The 23888-nt window shown below is 40.9% G+C and overlaps 2 protein-coding genes across 4 annotated transcripts; one reads left to right on the top strand and one right to left on the bottom strand.

Annotated features, from left to right (window-relative positions):
• Positions 1-2269: 2269 nt before the first annotated feature.
• CCDC127 (coiled-coil domain containing 127) lies at positions 2270-7191 on the bottom strand. Of its 3 annotated transcripts, none has more exons than XM_051609659.1 (3): positions 7057-7191; positions 6454-6582; positions 2270-5762 (listed from the first exon to the last, which is right to left on the bottom strand). In XM_051609659.1, exons 2-3 carry the CDS (start codon positions 6572-6574, stop codon positions 5089-5091), a joined length of 795 nt encoding a protein of 264 aa, XP_051465619.1. In that variant the 5' UTR covers positions 6575-6582; positions 7057-7191; the 3' UTR covers positions 2270-5088. The 3 variants fall into 3 exon arrangements, with proteins under 3 accessions (XP_051465619.1, XP_051465620.1, XP_051465618.1); XM_051609660.1 differs by lacking the exon at positions 7057-7191 and adding an exon at positions 6849-7024; XM_051609658.1 differs by lacking the exon at positions 7057-7191 and adding an exon at positions 6737-6842.
• Positions 7192-7320: 129 nt separating this feature from the next.
• On the top strand, positions 7321-23262 carry SDHA (succinate dehydrogenase complex flavoprotein subunit A). The gene is made up of 15 exons (XM_051609650.1): positions 7321-7434; positions 10809-10895; positions 11192-11353; positions 11738-11881; positions 12031-12195; positions 14145-14293; positions 15539-15663; positions 16862-17030; positions 17604-17799; positions 18597-18768; positions 20093-20211; positions 20581-20692; positions 21719-21849; positions 22369-22482; positions 22929-23262. The coding sequence occupies exons 1-15, from the start codon at positions 7369-7371 to the stop codon at positions 23013-23015; spliced, it is 1998 nt and encodes a 665-aa protein (XP_051465610.1). The 5' UTR covers positions 7321-7368; the 3' UTR covers positions 23016-23262.
• Positions 23263-23888: the final 626 nt, after the last annotated feature.

Raw genomic sequence — 23888 nt, 5'->3', positions numbered from 1 at the left:
TGGTTGCTGCCTGGATGTTAATGCTGCAAATATCCCTGAAATGGTGTTTTCAGCTAGATGGACTGAGATTCACCAGACTGTTGTTCTGGTGGATTCTTATGATCCAGCTGGCCTGTGAGCCTATGTGACTGCAGTGTATGCATGATCAGTTTTTGTTAATTATCTTAAACTACGTAAGAAACAAAAAGCCTCACATGACCATCCTTGCATAGGCAGGGACAATTTCCACTACCTATATAAAATAGTGCATTATTTGATCAATTCCTTAATTGACAACAGGAACTGCCTGGGGAAATCCCTAGCTGTCCATTGGATTATTCACTCCAAGTGCTGAGCAATGTATCTGTACATACAGACAATGTCTATCAGCTACAGAGCACAGCTGCTGCATAAGGGCAGGAGCTCCCTCAGGAAACCTCTGGCATGGCCCCAGCTGCTGGGAGAACTCCTGCAGCAATTGGTTGGTTTGTTGCGAACTGGCTGGCAGATCAGTTGATCTCCTTATTGTCAATGTACCCTAAATTTCAGTGAGCTACTACTTTGCAGATGCATCTGTTTGTTGCAGCTATGCAGTGATTAGCTAAATGACTTCCTGGAGAGCTCCTGGACCAGGAAGTCATTTAACAACTACGTGTTCTTGCCATGCACAGAGGCAAAGCCTTTCTATCCAGCTGCACAACTGTAACTATAAACTTGAATTTCATCCTGGAATTTCATGAAAGCTATAACCTAAATTCCGTTTATTTTGCCACAGTACTTGAACCATTGACCACTGTTTCTGTCTTGTATCCTCCAGAGAGGAACTCTCACTATTTCCTTACCCTCACATAGGAGTGTTCAAAAGAGTGATTTAAAGAGGTAATGGCTAGGATCCTAAGACCCTTCCCTTCAGGGGGGCTTGAACAGAGCTGTCACTTCCAGAGCACGGCATCCCTTTGAGCAAGACAAGTCCTGTCAGCAGTCTTCTAGCAGCTCCTGTTTGGACAAAGAAGGCCAGGCCTCTGGGCAGCTCCTCTTTACCTGCCCCCCTTAAGGAACATTGTGTAAGGAAGATTTTACCCTTTCCTAGCACTGAGTCCAAGTTCCATGAAGTCTTGAGTGAGTTCTGTGTTTCTTTGTGTTGCATGCACCCAGGATAGCAACTGTATGACACAGGAGTCAGGTCAAACAGGTTTCCTAGAATCATAGAATGGTTTGAGTTGGAAGGGACCTTACTGATAATTTAGTTTATGCTTTTATTGAAAACACATAATGTCTTGTGCTGTTTCCTTAACTGTGTCTAAAAGTAGAAAGCCATTTCAACACGGCAATTGCCCTAGAGGTTACAGACTGGAGACAACTGAGCTGTTAAGTGGTTGAACCCATGTGTGTAGCTACAATCAGGGTACACCCCTCTATGACTTAGACGAGGCTGAAGATTTCCCTGAAGCCTCTGAGGCCGACACCCAGAGCCTCATCCACCACAGCACCACTCCACAGCCTCCAAGTGAGAGTTTCTTTTTGAAAGGAAACCACTACCCTCTGTTCCACAGCAGCTCTAGGACACCTCTTCCAACCTGCATATTATTAGCTTTCAGGAAAGGCTGTGACCCACAGATGTGTGAACCACCTGAAAAATAATGCATTAAAAAGAAAAACCAAACACCAAGACCTGAACAATGTGGTAATTTTTAACTGAAGTTATAAAAAAATAATCTAAAGTTGTCATAATAAAGACCAGCTCTTGTTCTCAGTTTGATAACTAGTTGTCCCCTTTATTTCTAGTTTTTCACAAGGATGGCACTTTCCTTGTGAAGGTGTGGGACGAGTGAATATGAAGGACTGTGTCAAATACAAAGACATTAAGGATCTTTTATGAAGGAAACAAGGACTCCAAAGGTGTCTGAGCACTGTCCTAGAACAGCTGGATTGTACTTCTTCACAGAGAGCAGGGAAATGAGAAAATCCACATGGAGAAACGATGTGCAGAATGAGCAATTAGAGGGATTCTGGAGGAAGACTTTCAGTGGGATGATCATCTTTAATCACTCGTTTTTAGTTAAAGTTGGTGCACTTACCCATTTAACAATCCTGTGCTTTCCTAAGAAAAAATTCTTTCCAACATACTCTCTTCTCAGCACAAAGACCAAAACTTTTTACTTTCCAATTTAAAAACTGTTGCATTTTTAAAACATTAAAATTGTGCAATTTGCCTAGAAAGTTGGAATGAAATAGCAAAATTCCACTCCTCCCATGCACATTGCCCAAGTTACAAAACAGTGCAGAAATATTTAAGAGTTCTTATTAGTTGATATTGTTTAATAGGTGAGAGACCATTTTCATAACAAAAAGTTCATTAAATATTTGGAAAACAAATTATTTTTGCGTTCTACGTATTTATAGGCATTTCCAAACAAATAACCAATCCAGAACAATAGTTGTTGGGCAAGATTAAGCTCACAATAGAAAGTTCAACATAACAACCTATGAAGGGAGAACATTTTAAAAATATGTAACACACCCACAAACACGAGTTTTGGTAGAAACTAACAGGACCAATGCTTCTAAACCAGTTACACACTTTAAAAAATTCTCCTCAAATAACTCTTCAGTCTTAATGCACCGATCCGCAAAGTGTCCATGAACAATAGTTCAATAATTAGTAGTACAAATAGCTGATACTTCTAAAGAAGTGAAAGTGAGTATCAAACATTTATTATATTGCATCCAACCCTGTACAATCGAGCATATAATGCTTCAACTTATGTACTTATACTGAAAAATATTTTACCATCTTGATGACCTTTTCTTTAAAGATTTTCAGTGATGTCAGTGACAAACTGTGAAGAAACTGAAAAGCCTGAAATGTTTTATCTTTAATATTGAGAACTAATGAATATCAACAGTCAAGGCATGAGTTAAATACATTGGCATTGGTTGACCGGCTACTCTTTGTCAGCTGAGTTGCTTAACTGCCTGTACGTACCCATGAAATGCACCACAGCTGTGTGGTTAGACACCTTTAACATCCTGGATGAATTACACACAGATTAATTAGTTGTTCAAACTGATTTTTTCAGCTGGGCAATTATGGCATGTGCATATGGCCAGCTACAGAAGCTTGACTCAGGCTGTCACACACAAGTAATAACTCAATTGCATTCTCATCTCCCAACATGCATACCCTTGGCACCCAGACAAATGTTGGCCTTTCTGATGTTTGTGATAGTATCACTCTTTTTTTCCCCCCCGAGGTTTGTGTCTACTATAACTTTATTTACAAAAGTTAAAACTATCAGTACATAAGATACTAATAAATAATACAACAGTAAAATTTGTATTATACTGACGAGAGCAAAATCACAACTGAAAAACTGAGTAGCTGGGAAACATCCTGTTTAAGGATTTTGTTTCATGTTAGGTATTTTTTCTGAGTAGCTGGATTGGGTTGCACACACTACTTCAAAAGGTTTATCAGCTGCCTTCTGTGCCCACACTGAAATTAAACCAGAATGAAATAGTAAGAGAAAACCTCAAATCTGCCAGAGTTCTCTGTCAAAACTTGGGATGGGCCGTTGCTTAGCTGGATTGCTTCTGATTGCCTAGAGCAAACTTGTTTGTCAAGTATAGCCCTCAGTACATACAGAATTGCTAATTAAACTGACAACCTAGCAACGTTAATTAAATTCACGTAACAGAGAAGACCAGATGTTATAAACAAAAGGGCAAATGCTGCCCCTTGGAGGTCTACGGCTGGATTAGAAAGAAGGAAGAAAAAAGTTATTCTCCAAAATATATGCCACCTTTGAAAAACCAGGTGGTTCCTACTGCTACCGGGACCCAAAGAATACTCAAAAGTTTTAATTGATTTTGGGCATGGAAATGCACTGGGGTAATTTTTTTATTTATGATTACTGTCTAGATCTGTTTATTTGACTGTGGTAGCAGAAGTAAAAAGACATCTTTCTTCAAAGTTTGAAAAGCTGGTGTATCTGTACGTTTCACTGGTCACATGTACATGAAGTGGTGAAGCATAAGTTCGAAAAGCAAGAACTGTGGAAAAGCACACTTCAGTTCTGGGAGAACTGCAACCGTGAGGGAGGGAGGCAGTGGCTACTAGTGCAGGCTGGTTTAGGTTCCTCTCTGTGAATAACAAACAGGACCTGCCCAAGGAAGAGAGCCAGGTGTAACGGCAGTAACCCACGAAAGCTCCCTCAAGCTAACCAAGTAGAAGCCAGTGTGCTGGGATGGTGAGGCAGCAGCACGGTGACACCTATAAAGGAGGCACACTGTTTGTTTACAACTAAAACCTTGACTAAGAAAAAAACATAAGTATTCCTAACATATCTCAATGGGTATCAAAGCATGGATTCCTATATCCAATTAAATGTTCATCAATCTGTTTATTTATGTGTTAATTAGCACATTTGGGATTTTCCTTTGTAAAATACTATTTGTATATAAAGCTGGAAGACAATACATGACTGATTAATTTGAGACATGATCGTACTATTTCCCCCCTTAGAATACTAATACATACATCTATCCACACACACACATACATTCACACATGCATATATTTACATAAAGTGGATTTATGTGACAAGCACCTTGCTCAAACAGTCTCTTCCAAACATCTGCCTCAAAATCAGTCTCACTTAAACAAAAATAACACAAATTAAAACAAAAAATGCATAGCATTGAGACACCAAGTAAAACAAACCTCAGCAATAAGGAACAAAACGGGATACCCCACTTGGAGGAGACAGATCACACTTCTCTGTTGATGAACTGTAACCATCAACTACATAAATCACTCTAAAAGGAGTTCTCTTTTGCTTCTTCTGATACCTATGGAAGCTGGCATACCTCTAGACTATGTTGCAGTCTGCAATACAAATGCACTCACAGAGTTAAAGAGCATGCATAGCTCAGCGGAGCATCTGTTTTGAGACAGTGAAAGGAAAGGCTGCACAAGTCCCATGCAAATACAAGTGCAAAGTGGAGGAGAAATGGAAACACAGTAGGAGAATTTAACAGCTTCAGACTACAACTGTGATTGTTCCTACTATGCACAGTGGATTTTGTGAAATTCCATTACTTTCCTACTTAGCGTTTTCCTAACATGGCCTTTTCTGCCCTCTTGAACTTCTGTAGTTCAATAGATAGTTCCCAATATTTCAGATACAGCCACATAAGTTTTCCATTTTGACTTTTGTTTCTGTTCAGCACATTGCCACAGTAGTTATCATGTTTGAAAATATCTTTTAAGCCACTTTCCATGTGTAGAGCTATAGCAACAGGATCAGTTGCTGCTTTAACTAGCAGATTTTTCTCTATTTCTAGTCTCTGGATTCTGGGTACAACAAGACTGCAGTAGATGTCCTGTCTTTCTTTAAGTCCCTCTTCAAATTCTTTCAGCAAAATATTGGCTCTCTTTTGCCACTCTTCTTCCTTTGCCAGACAACTTTGGTACAAGTTACCTGCTGCTCCCGAGTGCAAAAGGACTTGCTTTTCTCGCTCTAACTTCTCCCGCTCCTGCTCTAGGAACCTTCTTTCTTCTACTAGTTTGCGACTCTGGGACACGAGGGCCTCCCGGTAGCTCAGGGTTCTGTTGCGTTCCTTTTCAAGCTCCAACTCCAAATGAGCAACCGTGCGACGATTTTCTGTTATGATATCCCGGTATTTGGCTTCCAGATCTTTTTGTAAAGATGACTGTTTTTTATAATATTCTTTTTTTTCTCTTTCTATTTCTTTTTGACATTCTCTGGTCCAGATCCAACCTATCATATGGAAATGAGACTTCAGGCATCAGTGTAACACATAGAAGAACATCGATGGATATGATTAATTAACTATGGCTCTAAAGAAGCTATCATGTGGTAAAAAAAAAAACTTCCTTTCCCTCCTTCCCCAGTGATACTCACTCCTATTCACATGCCCCACAAAATGTGTATCTGTGGGTTCATGTGCCACAGTAACTCACATTAAACTACTGTATTTCCTTTAAAGTAAAATCTCCCCTACTCTTTTATTGCTAATAAATACTCTTCTTGGATTAAAGAAGAAATATATAAAGTCTTGGGGAAACAAACTGGAGGCATCCAATGCAAGAACTTCACTGAGAACTTTTCAGTTCCAGTAAATGAACGTGCATCAGCAACATTTTGGGTCGTTACCTCTGGACTCTTTAGCACACCGTATGTCTACTCCTCTAAGGAAACTTTGTAAACTGGAGCTTATTAAACATGGATTCAGCTCCGCGTGCCAAAAGCGGCCACAGCCTTAATGTTACCAACAACAGAAAGCACTGCTGATATCAGCCTTAGAAGCGAGCAGACCAGAGGAAACGCCGAGGCGGGGCAGCACTGCCCACCCTCAGAGACCCCCGGGCTGGCGGGCGAGCCCTCCCCGCGCAGCCACGCACCCCGGCGGCGGCAGCAGACCCCCCCCCCCCCCCCCAGCGCTACTTACGGAAGGCGGCCAAGCCCAGCATGGGGACCAGCAAGGCGTAGTTCCATCTGCTGCCTTCATCCCCGGGCTCTCGTTGATTTGGCAAGATGTTCCAGTTGGGAGGGTCATTTAAGTTATTCATGAAGGCACCTGAGACGTTACGGGAGAGAAACAGGACCTTAGCGGCGCACGGAGGCACTGGGCCGCCCTACAGCCACCCTCTCACCCGGGCCACCGCTAATGCCGGGACGGGTATTTCTGCCCCCGACCCTCAGAGAGTGACCTCGTTACTTAGGAACTTTACTTTCATCCAGCGAGAGGCTCCCCGCCTCGCTCCGTAACTACCGGCCCGGACGCCAGGACAGCACGGCGGCGGCGGCCCCCCAGGCCTCGGCGCTGCCGCTCTTACTGCCCACCCGCTTCCCCGCCCAGCGGCACGGTGGCTGATGTCGTCGTCGCTCCCAAGGCCGACAGGCCCCTCTGAGCTGCAGGCCCCGCCGCCACCAGCCCAGCGCCGACCCACGGCGGGGGCCCGGCAGGGCAGGGCAGGGCAGGGGCCGTGGGGTGAGGCCGCCGCCCCCAGGAGCGCGGAACCCCGGCCTCGCCGCGTCGCTTGTCACTTACCTGCCGGCCCTGCCCCCTCCCGGGCCGGCCCATTAGCAGAGAGAGGGGGTGAAACAGCCTGGAGGGACAACTAAAGGACTCGCCCGAGCCCTAAGGGCTCCCGGTGTCCTGGTGCCTTCCTATCCCGCTCCGCTGGGGAACAGGCGGGAATCTCGGGGAGGAACCCCGCCTGCAGGCACACCCGCGCCCACGCAGCCCGAACCCCTCCTCCCCCTCCCCGCATAATTGGTCTCTCCCGCCGGGCCGGTTAGCGGCGCCGGTAGCCGCGACCTCGCGCATGCGTCGTTGCTGACGCCTCTGGGAGCCTGCGAAATGGCGGCGACGGTAGCGGCTTCGCGGAGCCTGGCGAGGCGCTGGCTGCGGCCGGCGGCGCGGGCGGTGAGTGCCTGTCCTCGCCCCGCTGTGCCCTGCGCTGCCCTCCCGCCCCGCCCCGCCCTGCCGGCGTCGGGGAGAGAGTCGGGCCGTGGCGCGGATAAAGCCCTTTCCAGAGGGAGACAGACCGGCAGGGTCTGGGGACCGCGTTAGGTCTCCTGCCCCTCCCTTCAGCCGCCGCGGGGGAGCGCGTCCAGCCGCGGCTCTGCCAGCCCTTCCCTGCGGGCCGGTGCGCGGCAGCCGCAGGCAGCCCGTCCGTGCTGTCTCCCCTGTGACCTTGGCCGCGGAGCGCTGGCCCCGGGGCGGGGAGGCGCGGCCGGGCTGCGGGAGCCGGGCGGTCGGGGCTGTGCGGGGGCGAGTCGCCCCATCGGCAGGCTCGGTTCCCTCCGGCTCTTCTTATGGAGCGTGGCTGGTTTTGTTCTTCGTCTCCTGGGGCGGGTGACTGGGTTTACTGAGCGTGGTTTGCTAACCGTGCCTGTGGGCATGGTTAGGCCGCTCCTCCCGGCTGGGGAGGCGAGCGCCGCAGCCTTAGGCCGTGAGCGGGCTCCCTGAGGGACAGGGGAAGGCGGCGGGGACGGGAAGGGCCCTGGAGGAGCCTGAGAGATGCAGCACCTTCCAGTCCCAGCATCTGGGTGTAAAGATGACTGCTCGCTCTTTCTGCACCTGAGTGGGAAGCTAGCGTATGTCTGCGTCTCCCTCACGTCTGGCGAGCACTTCTTCCCAGGTCGTGCTTCTTTAAGGTGTAACTGCTTTGTTGTCGCTGATCTGTTAGTGCTCCTTAGCGGAGGCTTGTTTTTTTCCGAGGTGAAGTGCGAGTTTTCACTTTCTTTCCACTGCTCTCGCCGTGTGTGTCCGTCATGAGCTCTGGATTACAAAAAATACATGCGTGGGAAAAGGACCATGTAAATGTAGCTGTAGTTGTCCCTGTCTTATAAAGCAACTGCAGAAAAGATAACCTACTGCGAGGTTGTTTGAAGGCTTGAAGGCTGTTTAGTTTTAAACGGCAGTGAACTGTCCCTCGTTGGAACCATGATGTTTCTGTTAGCATAACAACTCAGGATTGGTATGATCGGTGTTTCCTTCAAATTTAGAGTAACATCTTTTTCTGCTTTGTGGGCTTTTGTTCAGACGCATTCTGTACAAAACTCAATGGCAGCAAAAATTCTTATGTATAACAGTAACAAAAAAGTCTGTGTGGATGGGAATAGCAGTTCTGAAACCTCTGTTTTGCAGAAATTGGATATGAAGAGAAAAGCAATCTGCTAAACAGTTGTGTGATTGTGTGGTTTGGGTTTTTTTTTTTTTTTTTAGAATATATTTCCAGAGTCCTCTGATGAAAAACATATCTGATAGCTGTTTATAGCAACTTCAGAAATTAACAAAGCTTTTAAAAAGGAAATTAAGTGCAAGGCATCGTGTCAGAATTCTGACTGGACATTGGAGCAGGCTGTTTACTCTGAGGGGAAAAGAAAACTGTTTCTTCTGGGGCTTTGGGGCATAACCACAGTTTATAGCTCTTGAGTTGTGTATGTTGTTGTGTTTTTTGTTTGTTTGTTTTGTTGTGTGTGTGTGGGGTTTTGTGGTGTGTTTTTTTTTCTTTACGTTGTTCCCCCCATCCTGTCATTTGCACTTTCTTTAACCAATACTAAGTATGTACAGACCTGTTTGTTGTGTGCTGTCTTTACTTACGTTAAAGATTTTCTTTTAATTGCTTTATGCAGTAGCCAAATGTATTGTTGCTCATCAACCATAAACAATGTATTGCAGTCAAGAGAGCTGTAACAGCGTTTTGGAAACAAGCAATAGTAGCATATGCTAGACAGTGCACAGCTGCTACATTTAAAGTGCACGGTGTAGCCTGACATATCTCGATTGGAGTTCTGCTAGTCTGAACTTCAGTTGCATTTAGGCTTGTGAAAGCAGTTTTGCTGCAGTGAGAACAACCCATTTTAGTATCAGCTGTGATTGCTGGGAGAACTGTAGGCTTTTGTAAGCTGTAGGCTTCATCTGGTTGCTGGTGAACTAGTTGATTTGATTCTGTGTGTGAAATATTAAAGATTATGATTAATACAGGAATTGAAATGAGCATGGAATTGCCTCAAAGCACTATAACCCAGCAGGGTGTAAGGGGGAGAGTACTAGTAAAACTCTTTACAAATCACTGTTAAGACTGAGCTTATTCAAAGATGGCTATAAAAAGCAGAAGTGTGTTAGCAAATATGATGACACATTAGATTCACTGATATACAGGAAGATAATTTAAGGAAACCAGTATGAGAGGTGACAGTTGAGGGAAGTGTACTGTGGTTTACTTTGGATAGGGGAAGAGATGGTGATTTGAAAGTGATAGGAAGACCTACTTTTTAGTATGTTATTATGGGATGATTGAACTGTGAAGATAACAGTTGCTAGAAAACACAAATGTCACTCCATGCATTTTAGGATATATTTCAAATAGGGAAGTGCTGATGTCACTGCACGAATCACTGGTATGTTTTTTTGTTGCTATTCTCATCAATAATGCATGCTGAGTTAGCTGTATTTTACTGATTAGTGTGAAGAAGAAATAGCAGTTTCCAAGATGTTGGAGATTGATATGATGGAGACAAAAATTCTGATTGTTTTAACCTATCAAAGCAAAGACTGAGTACTGGGTAGATTTGGGTGCAGAGGTTTTTTTTTGTTTGTTTGGTTTTGAACATGTCAGGGAGAGGGAATAGCATTACAGAAGGGGAAAACTGTGCCCTTGTGCTTCATTTAGGTATTAATAAGTGGTTCTAAATTTGTCACTTAATAGATGTTGTCATTTGTCAATTAATAGATAATGAGAACAAGAGAAATATCTCTGACTTTTGAAGCAATGAGTAGCTGAACAACCTTCCTTACCACCTATTTTTTTTTTCCTTGTTACTCTTGACCACCTGAAATATTTCAAATTCTAGGATTGCTTGATGTGGATGTGAGAGGTATTTTCTGTTAATCATGTGGTTTCCTTAAAGTTGACTTTATCTTTGTTTATTTATTAAAAAAATGCAAGAATACTGCAACATTAATAGCAAACAAATTTTTAATCAGTGCAGTGTCAGATAGGTCTAGGAGACTGGTTAATGTTAGTAAAGTAAATAACAGATAATCTGTGACACCGTGTTACTTGCAAGTGGTTCTTCCGTCCAGTCAAAACTATTTTTTTTTTTTTCTGGGTATGAGTGTAGGAGAGCCAGCATTTCATTTGGTGTAGCTCGAAAATATGTTGATACAATATCTTTGTTTATATTATATCAGTGGTAAATAAATGTTATAAATGTAGGGTAGCCAAGAATGCTGAAAGTCTTCCTTGTGAAAACATGTTCTCTAATAGTTGCCTTGACTTCTTTCCGTAGTGGCCAGCGGCATGCCAGGCTCTGGCACGCAACGTGCACTTCACAGTCTATGGAAAGAAAAATGCTTCTACAAAGGTTTCCAGCTCGGTATGTCTGTACCTCTTTATATCTTAAGTAACAGATTAGGTGATACAGATGCGAAACCACCACATAATTGGCTTTTAGCAGAGTGCTGTGTTCAAGTACTTAGTGAGATTGAGTTGCTGAAATGCATGGCTTTTTTTTTTACTTATAGTTTCCATCCAAGAGTACGTATCAGATGTAGCATTCACTTCAAGAGTCTATTAAGGATATTAAACCTGTACTGCTTTTGACTGCATGAAGCTCAAGTTTTACCTAGCTTGAAATATTTGTGTTCATAACAAACTGATTTATTTTTCCAGATTTCTACGCAATATCCAGTAGTGGACCATGAATTCGATGCAGTAGTTGTGGGTGCAGGCGGAGCAGGTCTGCGGGCTGCATTTGGTTTGTCAGAGGCTGGATTTAATACAGCATGTGTTACAAAGCTGTTTCCCACCAGATCTCATACTGTTGCTGCACAGGTGAGAAATGAGGTTGAACAGATGTTTAAAAAACAGCTGCTCTCAGAAAGCTGATTTGGGTAGGCACATGAACATCATGCTTCCTTTGATAAATATTGCATATGTTGTTGCCACTATTTTGGAAGGCAGCACATGTTTAGATTCTATTAAGTGCTTTTTCACTGCATTAAATGTAACTTTGAAGTTCATTCTGTTACACAGAACAAGAGAAAAGCCATTGTGAAACTGATGAATTTCACAGGCTTTTCACAGCTGTGTTTAATCTGACTTTACTGTATTTCTTGTCCACGGAGGCCTAAATGGTATGTGTTTTTTAACAGAAATGAGGAAAGCCTACTAAAACTGTACTTCAGTAATGCCAGGAAAATGGATTTTCATTTTCAGGGCGGTATCAACGCTGCTCTGGGAAACATGGAGGATGATAACTGGAGATGGCATTTCTATGACACAGTGAAAGGGTCTGATTGGCTGGGTGATCAAGATGCCATACACTACATGACTGAGCAAGCTCCAGCTGCAGTGATAGAGGTGAGACTCACTGGAATTGATGTCAGCTCTTAAGTTCTTCTAGCACAAAGTAGCTTCCAAAGAGATCTCCTTACTAGGACCATAGTAAAATAACTTGTTGTTGGATTGCTATACACAGAGTTTCTGATACTTGTATTTGGTTTCATCAGCTGGAAAATTACGGGATGCCATTCAGCAGGACTGAAGAAGGAAAAATTTATCAGCGTGCATTTGGTGGACAGAGTCTTCAGTTTGGAAAAGGAGGACAGGCTCACAGATGCTGTTGTGTTGCAGACAGGACAGGACATTCACTGTTACACACTCTGTATGGCAGGGTAAGCAGCCATGAAGTAAATGTGCTTTGGGTTTTTGTATTTGCACTTAATGGTATTTTTTCTTGACCCTCTTGAAGTTTGGAAAAAAAACAACCAACCAAAACCACAGACAAAACGTATAGCTGTTCACATATGAGTGAGGAATCCAGAGGAGTGACTGATGACAATTCTGGATTTCCTTCCTTCCTGAGGCAACGTGGAAGGATGTAGTGTAGGTGATGCTTGATTTTGTCAGCAGTACACAGAAACAGAAGAAATTGAAAGACCATCATTATGGCTCTTGTGAAGACAATGGATGTTAAATTAGTGTACACTGTTAGCGTTGTCTGTAGTGGTTCCTCACTGTTAATACTTTCATGTCTGTTGACTAGACCTGAAGAGAATTTATGCAAACCTTCTCCAGAAAGCTTTTTTCAAAAAAATCTTGCACAGCAGTGTTGGAGAACTCTATGGTCCTCTTCATGCAGGGGGCAGGGGAAAGCAAGAGGTGTAAATGCATAAAGGCCTGCTCTACATTTCTGAGCTTGTTTTATGGCAATTAAGTGACTGTGACTTCCATTATCTGTTCCTATCAAATCTACAAACCATAATTGAAGAAAGATTTGATTATTTTAAAATGTTATTAAGCTACTTGAAAACTTATCACCGTTTGACTCAGTTTGACAACAATGCTCTTGATCCCCTCCCCCTCCCACCCAGGTAGGGAAGGAGAGAGAGAAAAAAAAGAGAGAGAGGCTTGGCTAGATTGAAAACTGAACCGTGCAGCTTTAATTAGAATACTAATGTGTGATATGAGAGGAGATATATATATATATATGTGATTATACAAAGGTGTGGGTAGAAGCCTCTCGCCTCCCCCCACCCCCAGCAACTCCCACAGCACTTCCCTCAAACGAGACAATTTCGAGGAATCCCGAAGCTGCTCCTGGAGAAAGGCAGAGAGTTACAAGGGTCAGAAGGGCTTGGGGTCAACGGGTCGACGATGATGGGCAGATGGTGTTTTCCCAGACACGAGCCACGAACGGGGGAGAGAGAGAGAGAGAGAGAGAAGAAGGAAGGGAGACAGAGAGGCGAAGCGAAGCAGCGAGAGAGCGAAGCAAGAAGGAAGGAAGTTTTCTTCTGTCATCTCCGACCTTCCCCCGAGCTTACGTAGATATATGGGATGGAATATCTCTGGCCAGTTTTGCTGGTCGTCTAACCCAGCCTCCCACGGGGGGGCCACAAATCCCCCCGTAGTGTCTGAGCCGGCAGAGCAAAGGCACGACTTTGAGGGCCCAGCAATTACAAAAACATTCCAGTGTCTTATCAACCTAGCAGAACATGCAGTTTCTAGTTGAAGGAAGCTCACTGAAAGGAAAAAAAGGAATCAGCAAAAGAAAAACTGGCTTTATCCTGGCTCAAACCAGGACAAAACTGAAATTGAATACCTAGTAGCTAAAGTTTTTTGCTTACTTGGTAGCTAGCTAATTGTTTTCCTTCAGGTTCACATTCTATATACTTCTGTAATGCAAATGCTCAGTGTTGCCAAACATGAGTCTGATCCTTGAGGGCATAAAAAGAACGTTTGACTTGATGCCTGCTGCTTCTGCTGGTGTACTAGGCACGTGGAGGTGTATTCCGCTTCTCTATGAGAGGTTAAGTACAACATGCTTGTACATGTATCAACTACCACAGCTGAGTGAAGTGTTGCCAAATGTAGAGGCAAATAAGTCTTGCTGAGTAGCTGTTACGTCTCAGGATTAAGTGGTTTCGTAACCCCTTGTATCTCTCTAAGCTAGAATAGATCAATTAGCGAATTTTAGATTTGTGAGGAAGGCAGCTTCCCTGAGAGCTGTTAGGGGTGTTTTTTTATCTGGATACAGCCCAATTGCCTTGACAGTTTTGAGGAGAGGTTACTTTGATTTCTGGATTTTTCTTAAAGCTACTTTTTTTTTTTTTTTTCCCTCCAGTCTCTAAGATACGATACAAGCTACTTTGTTGAATATTTTGCCTTGGACCTGCTTATGGAAAATGGAGAATGTCGTGGTGTTATTGCCCTTTGTATAGAAGATGGCACCATACATCGTTTTAGAGCAAAGAACACTGTCATTGCCACTGGGTAATGTGATGTTTATGATGAAGGACATAAACTTGAGGCTGCTTCTAGTTGGAAGTCTGTGTATTTGTATGTGAATCCACAGTATAGGGATGATATGTTGGCTTGCAAAACGTAATTTATACATTCATCTTCCCCCCCCCTTTAATTAGAAGCAATAGAAGTGAATTCACTCATTCCTTCTGAAAGAAGGCACTGATTAGTTTTGTGGCCAAGTATAAATGCAATATGAGGTCTAACTTGGAATGCTAGAACAATGGCAGGAAGATGAAATGCTCAAGAGCAGTAACCCAATGATGTGGTATTTTTAAAATATGCTGGTTAAAGTTGACATTGTTGCAATGTCACCAATGTATGTATATTTCTGTAGGGTTCTGAGTGTGCTGTAGGAAACAGCTTTTTTTAAAATTTGGAGAATCTGCTATGTTAAGATACCAAAATTGTAAGTTTAATTGTTGTAAAATGAAATTATTGGATGAGCGTAACTTCACATTACTTGGTTGCAAAAATTTATATACCTTTAGAGTGCTATATGCATTAGACAGCAATAAGTCATTTATCTGTTTCAGTATGACAAATGTTTATAAATACTTTGTATACCAAAATACTGAGTTTGGTTGCCTGTATAATATGGCTTTGTTAAAGCTAAAGCTGTTTTCCTACTTGAATATGTTAAATTACATACAAATGTGTATTGATACTTCTGAGAGTTCGTCCTGAAATTAGAGGTATTTGCAGTGCTCAATAACATTGGAAGTTAAAATGTTTGTTTTAGGCATAACATTCACTTTTAATACCTAATTTTGGGCAACCAAGTTCTGAAATTTAAGAATATAAAATCAGGGCCATCTCAAGGGTTTAAACCATTGTTATATGCTATTTTTGATAAAACTGCTAGAAGTAATTCAAATGGAGTGATGCGATTGAATTGAGAGGACATTCTGAAGTAACTCTTCTGGTAAAAAGGATTCTGATACTAACCTAATTATCCTGCTTTGAAATTGTTATTCCTGGACCTGCCACCTGCCATCTTTCAAATATGGTTGAACATAACAGGGCAATACCAATTTTGTTTTCTTTTGAATTTTAGCACAGACGATAGCAAAACTTAGCATCTGATTATCTGCTCTATTTCCACTATTGTGCAAAGAGCATAGTTAAGTGGTTTGTTCTGGTGATTTGTAGGGTTTTTTTTTTGTGTTTGTTTGTTTGTTATCTGCTAATTCTGTTAACATTTGTGTTCCGTAGTGGGTATGGGCGCACTTACTTCAGTTGTACATCTGCTCATACTAGTACGGGTGATGGCACTGCTATGGTCACACGAGCTGGTCTCCCTTGCCAGGACTTAGAATTTGTACAGTTTCACCCTACAGGTACACAATATAAAATAATACTCACAACGTTATTCTTAAAAAGTCAGAGTCTTTTGTTGTTTAAAAATGTGCTCAAGTCAGTTTGCACTTTTCTGTAGCGCTTTGTTGTCACGGGTGTTCAGACTTGTCTGCAACTGTCATGGAATGTAAGTCTGCAAGTAAGACTTATGGTATGAGAAAAGTCTTAGCTGTTCTAATTGAAAGACCGGTGTTAAATATTTTGAGGTGCTGTTTTTACAGTACTAACAGGTATTATAAATTCCAAGTTGAAACCTCTTTACCTCTTAAACTTAAGTTGCCTCTTGTCTTTAAAATATTAAAGGGTTTGATATTAGGTACAGGAGCGACCAGATAGGTGCAAATGTTAGGTAGCTATATACTAGAATCTTTTGTGTAAAGGCACAGGGTCAGTATCAAGACTAGATGACAGGATTCACAAACTAAAAAGTAAGGTTCTTTTTTGTTATAGCTAAACAAATGCTCAGTTTTAACTTGCAATAAGTAATGACTTTTTAAAATATTCACTTAATTTTACAGCAATGCAGTTATAAAGAGATCTAGTGTTAATTTGACTTAGCTAAGGTTTTAATACTAAAATAAGCTTAATTGCTTGTCTGATAATTCCATAGCTTCTAACATAACTATCAAGTGCAGGAGCTCGTTACCATTTTTGTTTTTTATGTTGACCAGTGCTGAAGGGTAACAGGTAGACCTTCCTTCTCTAAAGTAAAGTTACACTTAGTAAGCTTTTTTCATTCCATACAATTTGAAGCTGTCCTTTACTGCCTCAGCACAGGAGAAGAAGGAATGAAGACTAGCAAACTGGCACTAAGATAATCAACTTCTGGTTTATTTAAAGTTTTTTAACAAAGTAATTGCTGATGGTCTACAAAACCTTTATAAAAGTCTCCTTACATATTGGTGGGTGTAAATCTCTTCTAGTTCTAATATTATCAATATCATGGGTGTTCCAAATCAACTTGCTCACTTTCTACAAAGAGTATTTGAAAGGAATAGCAGCATTTGTTTCTCAGCAGTCTTTGGGGACAGTTACTAGTGGTATGATTAGGATGGAATAAAATCTACCTTTGTCACTTGTTTGCATTGCTTTAAGATCTTGTTTATTCAATCCTGGTCATTCTGATTATGAGGCTGCCAAAAGAATATTGCATTTGATGGTTATTTTATTTCTTGACAGGTATCTATGGGGCTGGCTGTCTTATAACAGAAGGATGTCGTGGAGAGGGAGGTATTCTAATTAACAGTCAAGGTGAAAGATTTATGGAGAGATATGCACCTGTTGCTAAGGATCTGGCTTCCAGGGATGTAGTATCTCGTTCTATGACCATAGAAATCCGTGAAGGAAGGTTAGTTCAGTACTGTTCATAAAACTGCACAATAAATACTTAATCATACTAGAGTGTATACAGTACAATAGTTCATTTGATAAACACCTTATAATTTGCGGGAGTGAGGTTTAATAACTGTTAGCTGAATACTGCATGCAGAGCAGAAATTTTACTTATTAATTCCTAAAAAAGAACAAAATATGCTAGGAGCCTCCTGTTCGAATTTGGTTCGTCATACAGACAGTTGTTCAAACAAGTTTAGTATATATATTCTTATTGCAAACAGTGGAAATAATTTGGTGCTCTCTTCTCTTGATTATCTTCAATTGTTGTGTATTTTTGCAGTGATGTAGTGGTCTAAAGTCTTAAACACTATGAATTACTGTGAAAAGAAACCTGGGAGGTGAAAAATTCACTTAAATTCTGCCAGATTCAACAGTTCCTAAATATGCTAGCTACTCATTTTTTCCTGATAACCTTTGAAAGAAATGAAAAGTTAAAATTTTTACAAATTAAGCAAACTGGATTAGAAATCTTACTTGTGCTTGCAGAATTCCTCTTTTGTATTCCAGTGTTGACTTTTTTTGGCAGGGGTTGTGGCCCTGAAAAAGACCATGTGTACTTGCAATTGCACCACTTACCACCACAGCAGCTAGCAACTCGTCTCCCAGGAATTTCAGAAACAGCTATGATATTTGCTGGAGTTGATGTCACTAAAGAACCTATTCCTGTTCTGCCTACTGTGCATTATAACATGGGAGGTATTCCTACTAACTACAAAGGACAGGTAAGTAATAGATCACTTCTAGAGTTATTTTTTTTCCCAGTGTGATAAAAGGAAATTACTTTCCAAATATGAAAGCATTATCAGTGTTTCTCATAAATGTAAGGATGCTGAATAACATTAGTTTTTTATTAATAATAATAATAATGTCAGAGTACTTCAAACACACCATCCCTTGGGGTTTTTTTTGTAAGTTACTTGAGTCATGTTTCAGTCCATCTGGAGATGTGAGCTCCAAGAAACATTTAAAATTAAGTTGGTGTTATGTCTGACAATAATTCTCTGTTTGTCAAGTTGAGGATAATGTATAGTTGAACAACAATTAAACTATGGCTCTATTACAACTAGGGCTCTATAACTCCAGTTACTGTATATTAACTCTCTTTACTTCATGTAATCTCTACACTAAAGCAGAGTCCTTAAACTCATACTAGTTAGAAGTCAGTGTGGTTGCATCACATGAATTTTTCTGTTTCAGTGTATTGTACGTGTCTTATTTTTAATGTGAAATTTTGCCTTGGAAATGCATGCAGATCAGATTTGCTTTCTATGTTTTTGTGACTTGCTGCAGAATTGCAGTGAAGTAGATGGTTTTGTTTCATAAGCATAACTAAAGAAATCTTAGGTTTTAGTGCCGTCTGTATTTATGTAGAACTGAGGTGTTTATAGTTTCAGACTTGGAGAAAATTTTAGATTGTTGTGTTTCATCTTCACCTGCATGCAGCCTTTGCAAATAAGGCGGTTTACACTGTTAAAAATTGTTCAAGAAATTAGTATTAATTGACTGTCTGAAATGACAGGTGATCACACATGTGAATGGTGAGGATAAAGTGGTACCTGGCTTATATGCTTGTGGGGAAGCAGCCTCTGCATCTGTCCATGGTGCAAATCGGCTTGGTGCAAACTCACTTCTGGATTTGGTGGTATTTGGTCGTGCTTGTGCCCTTACTATTGCAGAGACGTGCAAGCCTGGTAAGTCTCAGTTTGTTTCATTGTTTTAAAGACATTATCCTTTACAATTTCATTTCTGCCCAACAAGAGTTGTTGCTATGTAATTCAACTTAAGAATGCTAGACATAGAGTCTTGATTGTTAGAAAAGGCAGAAATCAGTGTTTATGCTTTTTATAGCAATGTTCCTTGTGATGCAAATGCTTGTCATTAATGTGCTTTATGAATAAATCTTAAAACTAGAATTGAATCAATGCTGTTGGCAAAAACAGTTGAAACTTTTCACAAGCTGGCAAAACAGAATATAGCATATGAAGACTGACTTCTCTACATCCTGCACTGCAACTTCTACATCAAAATGTAGTCTGTCGTAGACATGGCACTTCCATATAGTGCAGTCTGCCACCTTACTGATTTATAAGGTGGACTGCATATACAAATAATAAGAGAGAGATACTAAAAAATAGTAAGATCTCATCCCCTATATATGGATTATCGCTGTTATTTTTAAGTAATCTCATACAGCAGCAGTTACCGAGCTGGAAAACGCAACCAACAAACAAAACACTGTGAGGCAGTTATATTGCAGCTCAAGTCCAGAAGTAGTCATCTGTTTCATCATTGCTTAATGTCCAAATTAGTAAGATATTTTTTTTCAGTCTGACTCTGCTCAAAGTGCCCAGAGTGGTGGTTCCTGATGGAATTGGCTTTGATCTAGCAGTGCTTGCTGGCTCTGCTTTGTGCAAACATTTATTTGGATCAGTCTTTCTGTGAGTCCTTTTGAGCTGGAAGTTACAGGATGGTTTTCATTAGTCTGAATTCAAAGCTACATGTGAGATGAAATATGCTGGTAAGATGCTGTGTTTGATTTGTTACCCAGTAACAGATGGGGTCCAGTATTAGAGGCAATATGCAAAGCTCACATGTAACTGCCAAACTTATTGACTGGTCCCGTCATGGTATCCTGGTACAGGAGTATGTGTGAGGTTTGGGGGTGAGGAGATAAGGAACATATGGGAGAAGATGGTAAGGAGCCAAGCTTATTCCATAGTTCAGGAGAATTTATATCAAATTCTGTTTTTAAGGAATTAACAGCAGAATTTAGCCAAACCTATAAATTTTCTACTAACTGTGATAGGAAGAATGTGATTCATATATTCCACTGAGTATTTTTAAATTTAGGGGTTGTAATACTGGGCATTCAAGAAAACAACAGTTAAACTGTATCTCAGAGGAAGGCAAGAGATTGGATTTTAGTCAAATCTGACTTTTAGTAGGTGCAAGGCTATGAAACTCCTGGAAACAACAACCAGTCACCTACTAACCTTACTGAAATTTTGTTATTAGGAGAGACAGTTCCCTCCATTAAGCCAAATGCTGGTGAAGAGTCAGTTGCTAATCTTGACAAATTAAGATTTGCTGATGGAACCATAAGAACTTCGGAAGTCCGACTTAACATGCAGAAGGTAAGCCTGGTGAAGCTCTCAAGTGTAACGTGGGAGAAGCTGCAAGCAACAGAGGGCTTGGTCACTTTGCGAAGTACACTTCAGGATTTGCTTTGCAGAAGTAAAAAGCAGTGTGAGAAGATTGTGCACAATAAAGGCTGTATCAGTTTTGGTAATTTCTTCTTCCCGTCATGGTTATTTCTCTTGGGTATTGTAACAGAGTGAGGTTTTCTCTGAGGTGAACAGAAGAGTGGCTTTCCTTTGTCAATAGGTGGCAGATGTGCTGGAAATCAAACCAGCTGTATAGCAAGCTCTGTTGAACTAATAAAGTTATGTGGAGTATTATGCATATGCAGCATATGAAACTGATCTTGTGTTACTGTCTTGCAGACAATGCAAAACCATGCTGCTGTATTTCGTACTGGTTCTGTACTCCAGGAAGGCTGTGAAAAACTTAGCCAAATTTATGGTGATCTGGCTCATCTAAAGACATTTGATAGAGGTAATTTGATAGCAAAGAATATGCCTTGGCCAAAGTATTCTCTGGGAAAAGTCTGTGTTTTTTTCTTCTTTAAACCTGCTATGTGTTTCTTGAAACTTGGGATAAAGACAATTTTGAATCTTTCACAATATTTTGTAGAGCCCTACTTGCTAAACATGGTAAGCAGTGAAGTACTTGATCTAACTGGTCATTTTCTGTTTGCACACTATTTCAAAGAAGCAAAGACTGAAATCAGATTTAACTGTGTAAGGTGCTAACTGCTGTTCTCTCGGAACATGATGTGAAGTTGCTCAGATACTAAGATGAACTTTGCTAAGTATCGTCTGAAAAGGCCAGGGAGTAGCAAAAAGGTGGCAAGACTACTCATGGGCCAAACACTTGGTTTTCATACTTCAGCTGAGCAGATAGCGCTGCATACAGATACTGCCATGTCTTGCAGTGTATCTTAGGAGGACTTGGTTAATTATGTATAATTGATTATCCACCTTTTGTCCATTCTCCAACTAGTTGTGTATTTTTCTCCAACTACTGCTATTGGACATGTATCCTAACACTGAATGTAGAACTGTCTGTCTTGGACAGCATCAGGAAAAGTGTTATGATAGCTATGTGTTGTGATATGTAGGTATCGAAATGAAGATACATTCATATAAGGGAACTTGGGTCTACCTTGGAGATACTTAAATTAACAAGAACACTGTCTCACTGTCTTAGCAGGGATTTGTTTTTTTTTTTTCCTCTCACTGAGGGTGGGAAGAAAGGGAAGCATTGTTGTCTGCATCTTCTGGGAGTCTTCTCAAAGACCATCTAGCCAGATCTTGTGATCCAGTGTGAACTGTGGGGACTGAGTTGCAGGTGTTCTGATCTTTGCAGGCAATAGTGAGTAACTCAATATTGCAGAGCACTGCATCTGCAGTAGGTAGAGCATTGGCTAGTTCAGTTCTAACTATCAGCAATGGGACAGCAGTAAATGGAGGAATAACTTATTTGCAGAACATATTCCGTAGTATTTCAATATTTTCATAGGTATTGTGTGGAACACTGACTTGGTGGAGACCCTCGAACTGCAAAATCTGATGCTTTGTGCTCTACAAACCATTTATGGTGCTGAGGCTCGCAAAGAGTCCCGGGGTGCTCATGCCAGAGAGGACTACAAGGTATAAATATTTTCTGTGACCTGGATGTAGGATTCTCTTTGCATGTTATTTGTAAATAATCCTTGGATTTAAAAGTTGTAATTTCTTCACAGTAATCTCTTCAGAGTCCTGAGTTGAGATTAGTGTACTGTTTGCTTGGGGTCCTATCTTCTCTGTTTGATCTAATCTAATTTGTTATATATAAAATGACCAATATATGCAGCATTGGGTAACGGTCTTTAAAGAAGAGTAGGTCCCTGTGTGCAAAAGATTAGAGACGTCTAAACTGGGAGTAATAATAAGTTCATTAATTCATAAGCACGATTTCAATCAGAATGATTGTTCTGTGGAAGGAACATTACCTTAAATGCTGAGGTCTTGCAAGGGCTTTAAAATTTTACATGGGCAGTGTTAAGAAAGCTTGCTGGCTATTGGGAGACACATTGTATTACAGTTGTAATTGGAATGCATCTAATCATGTGGTCATAAAGTGATTTGCAGATGCAACTTCTGTCTATACTAACCTAATTTTCTCCTCAGTTACGGGTAGATGAGTATGACTATTCTAAGCCACTCCAAGGCCAACAGAAGAAGCCATTTGAAGAGCACTGGAGAAAGCACACCCTTTCGTATGTGGATGTCCCATCTGGGAAGGTACATTGAGACTGAGTGTGAACATTTCACTTCTTGAGTAGCTGCTGTGGCTGGAAAGATAGTGGCACAGTTCAGTCTCCTAACCAATCCACTGTGGTCTCAATCTTCAAGACTTTCCTAGCTTAAAGAACTAGGAACTAGCAATCTTTGCCAAAACTTCACTTTTGTTCAAAAGGCCTTTTTGAAGTAGTATTCTGATACAATTACTGGTCAGGCTTTGCTTTTAATGAATTCAGTCAGTGGTAACTTGGTGGAATTTAAATGCTCCTTGTAGATTACTAACTGTTTTTTTTTAATGGAAGGAGCTGAATAATGGAGAAATTAGGTTACCATCAATGAAGTAATTCTGTTACCTATGTTATTCAGTCATTCCTGTTAGCTAGTCTGCCTTGTTTATATACAAGAGGTTTGTTTTTCTCAAAGTCCTTTGCTCTCTCTTACTTTAGGTTACCTTGAAATACAGACCTGTGATTGACAGAACTTTGAATGAAGAAGACTGCTCAACTGTCCCACCTGCTATTCGCTCCTACTAGTAACTTGCAACTTGCAGTCCTCTCCCCGGGAGGGTTAGTGTACATAAGCATAGTGGAAAGCAAATCAAATTAGTATTGTCACTACCCATTCATGGAAAATGGTGACTAAACTCCAGCTTGTATTCTGCTGTGGCTTACTGTACAGTTACAAAAATGGAATGCAGGACAGCTTATGTTCTTTCACCCATCTGTCAAAACTGACAGCGAAAACACAATGTGTCTAAATAAAGTGATTCAAAGTCTTGTATTTGTACTTGTTTGAATATGCTATTATGTATATAATTATTTGTGCTTTTATTTGTATAGTTGTTTCCATATTTTCAGAACAAGAAATGAATTGCAATAGTTTTAGACAAGATTGAAATGCTGAATGCTATGATACACGGACTTAAAATTAAATGTCCTAATTGCTGATTGTAAGTAACATGAAAGAAAGTGATGCAGTTGTAGTTAAACTTTTTCCTAAAGCTAAAATGGTAAAAATTGTCATATAATTGCTTTATTGAAGGAAACAATATACTTCTAGCTCAGTTGCTTCCTCCAGAATATACCAGGAGTGAAACATATTTTTAATAGCTAATTTGTACTATCTCTGGAGGTTCTGAGGATGTTTTTGTGATGTCCTGTGTGTGCGTTTCCTAGACTGTCTTTTCTCTCAGAGAAACCAAGACTAAAGACTAAATCTTAAAGCTCACCAGACTCTGAACTTAGTGCCAAGATGTAATTTGTAAGGCATCAACAGAGCAGTTTCTAGCACCATTTCTCTGGATACTTTCCAGTTCTTTGAGAAACTGTGGAGATTGCAATGGAATGGAGCATTTCTTGTTGGCAATTCTTTTTTTCAACAGATGAATATTGTTGGAAAAAAGGGAA

This window comes from Apus apus, chromosome 2 (genome assembly GCF_020740795.1).
Source record: "Apus apus isolate bApuApu2 chromosome 2, bApuApu2.pri.cur, whole genome shotgun sequence".
NCBI classification, from domain to species: domain Eukaryota; kingdom Metazoa; phylum Chordata; class Aves; order Apodiformes; family Apodidae; genus Apus; species Apus apus.
This window is presented reverse-complemented; position numbering and strand designations above follow the sequence as displayed.

Bases quoted from the DNA above. Each gene is read 5' to 3' on its own strand.
- SDHA (XM_051609650.1), top strand. From the start codon at position 7,369: ATGGCGGCGACGGTAGCGGCTTCGCGGAGCCTGGCGAGGCGCTGGCTG. The intron at 10,896-11,191 runs GTATGTCTGTAC...TTATTTTTCCAG, and splicing joins CTACAAAGGTTTCCAGCTCG to ATTTCTACGCAATATCCAGT. The intron at 20,212-20,580 runs GTAAGCCTGGTG...ACTGTCTTGCAG, and splicing joins TCCGACTTAACATGCAGAAG to ACAATGCAAAACCATGCTGC.
- CCDC127 (XM_051609659.1), bottom strand. From the start codon at position 6,574: ATGAATAACTTAAATGACCCTCCCAACTGGAACATCTTGCCAAATCAA. The intron at 5,763-6,453 runs GTAAGTAGCGCT...TCCATATGATAG, and splicing joins GCTGGGCTTGGCCGCCTTCC to GTTGGATCTGGACCAGAGAA.